Source organism: Oncorhynchus nerka, linkage group LG19 (genome assembly GCF_034236695.1).
Source record: "Oncorhynchus nerka isolate Pitt River linkage group LG19, Oner_Uvic_2.0, whole genome shotgun sequence".
NCBI classification, from domain to species: Eukaryota; Metazoa; Chordata; class Actinopteri; order Salmoniformes; family Salmonidae; genus Oncorhynchus; species Oncorhynchus nerka.
In genome coordinates this window covers 2,288,275-2,299,477 of record NC_088414.1, presented here as the reverse complement: position 1 = coordinate 2,299,477, position 11,203 = coordinate 2,288,275, and the positions used below count along the sequence as shown (strand labels likewise).

At 42.5% G+C, this 11,203-nt stretch overlaps 1 protein-coding gene and 1 long non-coding RNA gene across 2 annotated transcripts; both read right to left on the bottom strand.

Moving 5' to 3' along the window:
- Positions 1–685: 685 nt before the first annotated feature.
- LOC115147117 (actin-related protein 2/3 complex subunit 5-like protein) lies at positions 686–5,982 on the bottom strand. The gene is made up of 4 exons (XM_029689131.2): positions 5,570–5,982; positions 3,802–3,874; positions 1,651–1,827; positions 686–1,437 (listed from the first exon to the last, which is right to left on the bottom strand). Exons 1-4 carry the CDS (start codon positions 5,707–5,709, stop codon positions 1,375–1,377), a joined length of 453 nt encoding a protein of 150 aa, XP_029544991.1. The 5' UTR covers positions 5,710–5,982; the 3' UTR covers positions 686–1,374.
- A 3,771-nt stretch (positions 5,983–9,753) lies between these two features.
- Positions 9,754–10,873, bottom strand: LOC135562351 (uncharacterized). The gene is made up of 3 exons (XR_010459869.1): positions 10,556–10,873; positions 10,282–10,354; positions 9,754–10,070 (listed from the first exon to the last, which is right to left on the bottom strand). It is a non-coding gene; the product is annotated as an uncharacterized LOC135562351 (long non-coding RNA).
- Positions 10,874–11,203: the final 330 nt, after the last annotated feature.

Sequence of the window (11,203 nt, the reverse complement as noted above, 5' to 3'; positions counted from 1 at the left end):
CCCCTGGGTGGCTGTGAGATGTAATTTGGAGCTTGATGTTTCTGGTTAAGCATAGGAGGCAGCTTTCATTAATTTGTTTACTGCCGCTAACACAACTTCACATTTAATGAAATTTAAACCTTTTACACCAAATTTGCCTCCTGATGTCCTACCCTGAAATTGACAGTTCACAAATATACATGATTTTGCACCTAAGGGCTATTGTCACGCAAACACCCAATACCAAATTGACCCCTATGCACTTATCAGCTAGCTCCACTTCGCCCTCCGGTAGACTAAATGGAATTTTCACCATATTGTAATCCTCACAGCTGTGAGTGCATAGGGCAGCCTGGGTTACTGAAAATACTCTGCTTCGTGCTTGCTCGTAGAATATGCAAACTAAAAATCATTTATACTCTTTGGATGACTGATTTTGCTCTGGAACTAAAGTTTGTTGATTCACAAGAATATTAGCCCCTAGTGTGGAAAGAGCAGTTCGTCACACACGCCATGGTTGTGTTCAATCTGAACAGGAATACAGGTTCCACAGCCAAATTCACTACCACTATTCTAAATATACAACACGGCGCTTTACAGCCAGCTCAAATGTTTTTCCCCCACTACTCAGTTCTGAAAATATCCGATTGTGATTGGTCAAAACAACAAAATGTGGCTCCCATAGAGAGGGCAAATGACAAGGACACTGGTTCCCAGTTTTATTGCAGCAGGGACTTCACAACTAAATCCCCCATTGTTCAATATACCCCACCCTGCATACCAATTCATTGAATCTCAATCTCTTTATATTAAAATGTACTTCTGTCTGTACAAAAATGACAATGAGAAAAAAAAGGAAATACTACACTAACATATCAGACATACACTCGCAAGCACACTGAATGTCACACACACACACACACACACACACACACACTGGTATAAAGGTCCAGTACCACTTAATGTACACCCTTCCTCTGACCGGCCATGTCTCTTTTCCTTCCTTCCCCACCCTCAAAGAAACATGCTGATGCTTCTCAATGGTATTAGAACAGAAATGCAATAAAGAACGAGCAAATAACTCGTGATTGGGTAAAAATGATAGTCCTATACATGAACACATATCCTTTCCTAAATTACAGCTATCCCATCCCATTCTCATACATTTTCAAACTAAAAATAAATGTTCCCTTTGGGTTTTGTCTTTAACTTATGTAGTGTAAGGGTTTTTTCAGTAAGAAATTGTGATAATCTACTTTCCCTTCCACAGAAGGCAGTCACTCCTCTTGCCAGTGGTCATCCGAGACACTCCACGTGATAAGGCCCCTCCCTTCAACCGGAAGGCCCCTCACTTCAAACGGAAGGCCCCTCACTTCAAACGGAAGGCCCCTCACTTCAAACGGTCTTTCGGGCCGTCAGAACTCGTACGATTGACCCTAAGCCCCCAACTGCGAAAGCCTGAGTGTAGAAAGAGGGGAAGAAACAAATGATAAAACACAGGTGGCACCTTAATTGGGGAGGACGGGCTCATAGTAATGGTTGAACATGGTTTTGGGTTTGATACCATTATGAGCCAAACTCCCCTCAGTAGCCTCCTGTGCATCATATTTCCATGAACATTAGATGGACTAGAGTTTAAAGATGGCACAAGTTCAGATATAGCTTTCACACCTTTTCGTGCCACTGTAGGAGAATGGCACTGCTATTGTCGGAGGGCTTCTCGAAGCCTCTATATATGTACTTCATAAGCAGGTCCACCCCGCTTCTGTCAAGAGACTTGACGGCTGGCTCAATATCACTTGACTTAAATGATGTCAACACTCTCAGCACTATTGCCAGAGCTCTTTCCTGAAAGACAGAACAAGACAGCAAGAAAATATGTTTACAAAAGTTATTTACACCAGTGCAGATTCCCAAGAGAGGCAACATGTTGGGGATGCTTGCTAAGCCTCTCCTGCAATGAGCTAGCATTCTACACCAATGTTAATATAGACTCCAAGCACACTTCATGACCAAAACTATGTGGACACCTGCTCGTCAAACATCTCATTCCAAACTCATGGGCATTAATATGGAGCTGGAGCTGCCCCCCCCCCTTTTTGCTGCCCGAACAGCCTCCACTCTTCTGGGAAGGCTCTCCGCGAGATGTTGGAACATTGCTGCAGGGACTTGCTTCCTTTCAACCACGAGCATTAATGTGATTGGGCTCGCAGTTACCATCCCAAAGGTGTTCAATGGGGTTGAGGTCAGGGCTCTGTGCAGGCCAGTCAAGTTCTTCCACACCAAACTCGACAAACCATTTCTGTATGGACCTACGCTTGTGCACTGGGGCATTATGATGAAACAGGAAAGGACCTTAACAAAACTGTTTCCACAAAGTTGGAAGCACAGAATTATCTAGAATGTCATTGTCTGCTGTAATGTTAAGATTAGCCTTCACTGTAACCAAGGGGCCAAGGCCAAACCATGGTAAACAGCCCCAGACCATTATTCCTCCTCCACCAAACTTTGTTGGCACTATGCATTTGGGCAGGTAGCGTTTTCCTGGCATCCACCAAACCCAGATGTGTCCTTTAGACTGCCAGATGGTGAGCGCGATTCCAAAGAAAAAGTTTCCACTGCTCCAGAGTCCAATGGCAACGAGCTTTACACCACTCCAGCCGACGCTTGGCGATCTTAGCTGCTCGGCCATGGAAACCCATTTCAAGAAGCTCCAGACAAACAATTATTGTGCTGACGTTGCTTCCAGAAGCACCATCGAGAGCATCACTGCCTGGTATGGCAACTGCGCGGCCTCCCACCGCAAGACACTACAGAGGGTTGTGCGAATGGCCCAGTACATCACTGGGGCCAAGCTTCCTACCATCCAGGACCTCTATACCAGGCTGTGTCAGAGGAAGGCCCTAAAAATGGTCAAAGACACCAGCTACCCTAATCATAGACTGTTCTCTCTGCTACCGGAGCGCCAAGTCTAGGTCTAAGAGGCTTCTAAACAGCTTCTATCCCCAAGCCATAAGGACATCTAATCAAATGGCTACCCAGACTATATGCCCCCCCACCACCACCCCTCTTTACACCACTGCTACTCTTGTCGTCAACTATGCGTAGTCACTTCAATAACTCTACCTACATGTACATATTACCTCAACTAACCGGTGCCCCCGCACATTGACTCTGTACCGGTACCCCCCTGTAAATAGTCTCGCTATTGTTGTTTTACTGCTGCTCTTTAATTACTTGTTACTTTTCTCTTACTCTTGTCCGTATTTATTGAAACTGCATTGTTGGTTGGGGGGCTCGTAAGTAAACATGTCATTGATCATACCAGTTGTATTCGGCGCATGTGACTAATAAAATGTGATTTGCGTTTGGAACTCTGTAGTGAGTGTTGAAACGGAGGTCAGATGATTTTTACGCACTACAGCACTCAGCAGTTCTGTTCTGTGAGCTTGTGTGGCCTACCACTTCGCGGCTGAGCCGTTGTTGCTCCTAGACGTTTCCACTTCACAATAACAGCACTTACAGTTGACCGGGGCAGCTCTAGCAGGGCAGAAGTTTGACGAACTGACTTGTTGGAATGGTGGCATCCTATGACGGTGCCACATTGAAAGTTATTGAGCTCTTCAGTAATGCTTTTCCAATGCCAATGTTTTCTAAGGTCGATTGCATGGCTGTGGGCTTCATTTCATACACCCGTCAGCAACGGGTGTGGCTGAAATAGCCAAATAAACTCATTTGAAGGGGTGTCCACATACTTTTGTATATATCGTGTACCTTCCCACAAAGTTACATGAATGTCAGATGAAAGTCTTGGCCCCTCACCTTTACTGCTGGATTCTTAGTGTTGAGAGGAGGGTTCCGCAGAGCAAGGTGAAAAGCGGTCATCGTGTCACCTGTGCATTATTCGGTTAAGGAACTTAACACCGTCTATTGCCATATCCTAAATAGGTTTGAAGGGCAGGAACATTGTACTTCTCCACATTCCCCCCCCCCCAGAGGCAAAATAAACACACACCTGTTTAGGCGAGGTGCTGGCTAACGGAGTAAGAAAAGGAGAGCCTCACTAGGCGCTCAGATGCAATCATTTCAGAACCAATGTTTTGACAGACAAGCGGTCTTCATCAGGGTATAATGACAACCTAATGCTGGTCACTAATTGATATACATTTAAAAGACACACAGGTGCCTGCAATCATAGCCGGGTGTGGCTTGATTTCATTGGTTGATTTACAGAAATAAAAACAATTAAAAAGCAAACATCCCGCCATATAATCATAGAAACAAACATTTACAATGGATAGCAAAATTATAATAATAAGAATGGCTTCAGATCAAAAGTCTACATTGAGACTAAAGGGAGCAAGGGTCTTTAAATGAAAGATCCAGGTGGCATCTCATTTTAATAAATTGTCAAGGTCACCCCCTCTCCTAGGGAAGGTTGTGTGTTCAATGCCGATATACCGAGGGAACAAAATGGAGTGGTTTGCTTCCAAAAAGTGGGCTGCAACTGGGTACGTCAAGTTTTTGCAGCTAATGGTGCTACGATGCTCAGAGATTCTTTTCACCAAATCAAATTGTATTAGTCAAACACATATTTAGTAGATTTAGCAGTAGCTAAATGGTTGTGTTCCTAGCTCCAACAGTGCTGTAGTATCTAACAATTCACAAATCTAAAAGTTTTAAAAATATATATATATTGGGACGAGCAATGTCAGTGGTATTGACTAAAATACAGTAGAATAGAGTACAGTATATACATATGAGATGAGGAAAGCAGTATGTAAACGGTGGCCAGTGATTCCATGTATATAGGGCAGCAGCCTCTAAAAGGTGCAGGGTTGAGTAGCCAGGTGGTAGCCGGCTAGTGAGAAGCAGACCGACATCAGAGGGTGTTGATGCCATTGCCACTATCTAATGTGAGATCCATTTCAATAGCTCACATAGGTGTCTGATCATACACAGCCGGTTCCAGCTCACCTGACCAGAGTGGTACCTCCTCAAATGGAGAAAAATGACACACCGAGAATGAAACGCAGAGAGATAGCTATTGTTCAACAATAGCTAACAATAGCCTCAAGCAAATCCTCTACTGGTGTCATTGCCCTGAATGTGGCTCACTCGAAATAAAACATCCCTCATAAGAGGGCCATGAAGAACCTCCTGACACCCTGCAACTCCTGTCTCACCCAAATCAAACGGCATAGTGATTCCCTCATTAACAGTGCAGCAGCTGCTGGTGCTTTGCATGCTAGCTATAGACAACTATGTTTAGACATAACTAAGTTACCTCGCTAACGAGTAGCTAGAGTCTCGGGTTCCGATAGCTCTGGAGGGCGCCCTGGTCTGGACCAGCGCTAGGATAGTTCAGCCAGGGATATCCTCCAGGCATTGGCTAACTAGCAACCTAAACCGATATAGTTGCATTAACATCAGCTAACTACCTAGAAAGATACATGTCAACACGAGCAGAAATTAAATGAGCATTTTGATTTGAGTGGAAAACAAAATCCATTATCAAATCACATCGGCTGTTAGCAAGCTAGCTAGCACATTTAGCTAACGACCATGGGGGCATGAACGTAAAGGATATATCCTGATGAGGTTTTCTATCTCCGTGCCGTCCGGTCCCTGATTATCGACAGCCTCATCGTGGTCATCAACGAATTTGTTCTCATCAAATTCATCTATGTCGAGTTTCCTGAATCGCGACGAAAGAGTGTTTTTCGCCATCAGAAATAGTAGCTAGCAAGCTAAAGCTAGTCCTACACACAGCGCTGTTGCGTTAACGCGAGCCAAGTACAGGGTACTTGCTCTGGATCGGTTCTCCTGCTATCTAGCAACCACCGTCTTCGCTAACGGTGTTCTGATTGTAATTTGTCTAGATAATATTATCTGCCAGTGTTACACACATTATTTCACCACCATGTACCTAGCTAACTCGTTTGACACGCAATAGTGTTGACTAAATTATTTTCACTCAGGTGAAGCCAGCGGCACCTGTCGTCACTTCCGAGTCAAATATATATTTTTAATCCTTCACAATAAGAGTACTGCTGCCATGACTGGGGTGTAACAGTAACGGATTACATTTAATAATTTACATGCAAACCAATCACAACAAAAACTAATTGTAATCAGATTAGATTATTTTACAAACTAGATTACTTCTTGGAATACTTTTAAATTCAGAAAGGAGAAGAAAAAAAATGACACCACTCTGTTTTCTCAATTACATTCAATGCAGCATTGAAAAAAGGTACAAGTTTAAATTCGTTGCACCTGAGCAAGTCTGACTACAAGTCAGAGACCACTATGATGATACAAGCGTTTCATGGATCCTTTTTGTAGTCTTCTAATGCCTCAAGGGGAAAGCCATCCAAAAGTAATGGAAAGTAATCAGATAACGTTACTGAGGTTGTAATCCCAAAGTTACGTTACTGATTACAATTTTGGACAGGTAACGAGTAACTTTAGCAGATTACATTTAGAAAGTAACCTACCCAACCCTGGATAGTGCAGTATACAGTAGTACACCATTGTCATTCTAGACTAGAGATGCGCAATGTCTTCATACTTGATCAGGGGAAACACTGGGGAAGTGCTTGGGCTCTCTTCGAAGAGAGAAGTTTGTCCGGCTCAGTAAAGCCTCAAACATAAATTGAGTATACAAAACATTAAGAACATGCGCTCTTTCCATGACAGACTAACCAGGTGAATCCAGGAGAAAGCTATGATCCCTTATTGGAGTCACCTGTTAAATCCACTTAAATCAGTGTAGATTAAGGGGAGGAGACAGGTTAAAGAAGGATTTTTAAGGCTTGAGACAATTGAGACATGGATTGTGTATGTGTGCCATTCAGAGGGTGAATGGGCAAGACTGAAAATGTAAGTGCCTTTGAACGGGGTACGGTAGTAGGTGCCAAGCGCACCGGTTTGTGTCAAGAACTGCAGCGCTGCTGGGGTTTTCACGTTAAACAGTTTCCCGTGTGTATAAAGAATGGTCCACCACCAAAAGGACTTCCAGCCAACTTGACACAACTGTGGGAAGCATTGGAGTCAACATGGGCCATCATCCCTGTGGAATGCTTTCTACACCTTGTAGAGTCCATGCCCAGACTAATTGAGGCTGTTCTGAAAAGGGGGAGGGGGAGGTGCAACTCAATATTAGAATGGTGTTTCTAATGTTTGGTATACATCAACCAATAGAAAACATCAACCACTAGAAACTGTGTGCACACTTAGTCTAAAGTTTGCGGGATTGTTTTACTTTTATTTAACTAGGCAGTTAAGAACAAATTCTTATTTACATTAACGGATTACACTGGCCAAACCCGGATGACGCTGGGCCAATGTGCACCACCCTATGGGACTCCCAATCATGGCCGGTTGTGATACTGCCTGGAATCGAACCAATCTGTAGTGTCTGTAGTGACACCTTTAATCGGCCATTCCAATTAATCGGTCAACCTCTAGTCTTGACACTCAGAAATGGGAGTTGACACCGGGAGTCGAGGAATCAATTATTTTGGAGTCGACTCTCCAGTACTATGAGTACGACTCTCCAGTACTACGAGTACGACTCTCCAGTACTACGAGTACGACTCTCCAGTACTACGAGTACGACTCTCCAGTACTACGAGTACGACTCTCCAGTACTACGTTATCGTAGTGACTGCAGTGAAGTCCCCTATGGCAATACTTTGACAAGTTACATGAGAATGAAATGCTAACTTAAGACAAGTGACTGCAGGGAAGTCCCCTATGGCAATACTTTGACAAGTTACATGAGAAAGAAATGTTAACTTTAGACAAGTGACTGCAGCGAAGTCCCCTATGGCAATACTTTGACAAGTTACATGAGAAAGAAATGCTAACTTTGCGAGGCGCAATTGAGGTACAGTAATGGTAGTACAGGTGCGATCTCTAGTGGTGTCTCCTAACCTTCGGGCCAACTGGGGGCCCAAGGCTGGTTAGGAGACACCGGTACAGACACTTATGTAATTGTGATGAACTGAGAGAAAATTAGGGTGGCACTGTAATTCATGAATCATATGCTGTGTTCCCTGCTCCTTTGGTCTTATAATATTTATAATGCATGTATTATGCATTTATAACACTTGGATAGTTCACTTTCAATAAATGTTTCACATTCTCTACTGGTTGAAATGAAATCTCTCATTTGATGAAATACTACAGCTATCCTGTGTCCTCAGATCAATGCAAATGAAGGAAATGTGATATTGAGATGAACCGATTATAGAGTATTTACATGATGCATAGGAAGTGTAGTGTACTGTTTTTTAAATTCTGTTTCTGTATGTATGAAGTACAAATCAGCCTTTAACTAGTTAAATCATGTTTCTAGTCTATTGCATAAGTATATGAGTACACAATGTGTATCCGTTGATGTCCTAGGACCAGGATTGGTAAACACTGTTGAAGTGTATACTTGTAATACTGTACATACTTGCAGACTTGGCATTCTTTTTACTCCTGGTGTTGGATAGGACTGACCGAAAATACTTCACAGACATTCATACCTGAACCGCACCTTTATTTGCCAAGGTAGAGTACATGATCAGTGAATATATTCAATGTACAGGCAACAACTTTTTTATTGAACCTTTATTTAACCAGGCAAGTCAGTTAAGAACAAATTCTTATTTACAATGATGGCCTACCAAAAGGCAAAAGGCCAACTGCGGGGGCTGGGGATTAAAAACAAGGATTAAGTAAATAAAAATATAGGACAAAACACACATCACGACGAGAGACACTACATAAAGAGACCTAAGATAACAACGTACAGTGGTTGCTCCTTTAAAAGATGTGAGCTCACACTGCGGGACTCAGAGGTACCTAGCGTCACGGCTTCATTGCTCCAGACCACCACAAGGGGGAGTTAGAGAACTCATTATGGATTTGGGTCCCAAGGTTTTCATATGACGAATCATATCGGGTGGTTCCAATGACGAATTTGACGCGAGCCACCTGTCCCTGGCGACTTTCTTCAGCAAAGATGAAAACATTACGGTGGAAGCAAATGCAAGTAAATATAACGTCATAATGAGTCAAGCAAAACATTTACAATTGAGAGGAATATGTTAGTTAATGTAGAGACAAACGATTGTGCATATTTTTTTTGTCATAAAGTAAATTTACGGAAATCGCTATTTAGCAAGTTAACTGACTATCTAACATTAGCCAGCTAGCTGGTGTTATGACATAAGTATGAAATTGTAATTCATGTTGTTTAATGTTTTAGGGACTCCTGAGAAAACCAGGCTATCGTCATGTGAAATAGTGGATGTAAAGAATCTAGCTAGCTAAAGCTAATTGAATGTACAATTGTGTACGCTTGCCTTGCAATGCAGCTGAAGTAACATAGCTTGCTAACTATTTACTTGCTTGTTATGTAGTGGAGGATAAAAATAACTGTATGCCTATGGATGTGTACATTGAATATATGCTGTGTCTGCATGTATGTATTAGAATTATCCACTTCAACAGTGTTTACCACTCCTGCTCCTGGGACATCAATGATTACACATTGTAACTATGCAATAGAATACAAACATGATTTAAGTAAAGGCTGATTTGTAATTCATATATACAAGGAAAAAAACAGTACACTACACTTCCTATGCATATCTAACTTCATCTGCATTAATCTGAGGACACAGGATAGGTGTAGAATTTCAATGAGATACTTAATTTCAACCAGCGGAGAATGTGAAACGCTTTATTGAAAGTTCATTATCCAGGTGTTATAAATACATAATACATTATAATTATGATACTTGTGATGTTATATTATAAATACAAGTTCATTCTGTACTCCAATGCACATATGGTGTGCATAAAAACCGAGTAAGAAAGACGAGGTTGGGAGAGAGCGAAGAACAGAGGCAGACAGCATATGATTAATGAATTACAGGGCTACCCTAATATTCTCTCAGTTCATCACAATTACATAGAGTCTCTAGCGGTGTCTCCTAACCAGCCTTGGGCCCCCAGTTGGCCCGAAGGTTATCTTAAGAGCATGTGAGGTGGCGATAACAGGTCTGGCTTCCTCTCACATCAAATCATACCTGCAGACGAGAGACAGGTGGATAGAGAGAGAGCATGATTAAGCCTCATTTTTTTTATTCTAACACGGTCAGTCATCATAATCATCAGGAGGTGAAATGTAAAACTGACCTGGAATCATTAACTCTGGGACTACTACATCTCTGTCTGTATTTCAATGTAAAGCATCTCCTTAATAATACTTCCTGTTGACCCGACCAAGTGACCTCTCACCTATGATCATGCTGTGCCCTCTGTGTCAGCCAGTTCAGATGCGGGAGGGGTTCATCAATACAGCTGATATAACCTAGAGGATTTAGGTAGAAGGGGAGAGGGATGAAGTGAAGGAGAGAGACTGTTATTGTGTGTGTGTAGTCTCACCTGGTGTCCACACTAAGTGGCTCCAGAGTACTTTATGCTGAAAAACAGACACATGAGGAAAAACAATAGAAGATAATGTCATTATTAAACTTTTACATTACCAGATCACAAATGAATACATAAATACCACTTGAAGCTTGATGATGACTTGATCATTTGAATCCGTTGTGTAGTGCTAAGGCAACAGCTGGTGAGGCGTCAGGTTCGCCTCTGTATTTAAAGGGTGATTATTCCAACTCTCTGTGAAATGCTGCAGATCTGCCCGCAGACGAGGTAGGAACACATATCCCACACAGAAGAGGTGGATAGAATTTGACAGGTCAAGGTAGCCTTCTTCCTCCAAACTGTGCAGCAAGTTGTGATACTGACGTGGCACATCATTCCAAACATCTCTCCATAGCGTTCCACTCTAACAGAGAGAAAGAAAATGTTTTTTTGGGGGGAGGGGGGGGGGGGGGGGGGCATAATCTCTGTGGTCCTGTGGTCTTCCACCATGAATAGTGAACACTGAGGTGGGTCCGAGGTTATATAAATGCAAGTTCTGTGTGCCTCTGAGTGGTTACTGACTGTATGTGATGCAGACACCTATCTGAGTATACCTGAAACAGTTAAATATAGAGGGCTATGTGTCTCACCACTTGGTTATTACAAGGCTAACCCCTAGGGAAATCAAGACTTGGCAGCAACAGGGGCTTGATAGTCCAGTGAAAATGACTGTGTGTTCATGTGGTGTAAATCTGAAAATGAGCAGCTGACATCTTAAAGGTTTTTTAAT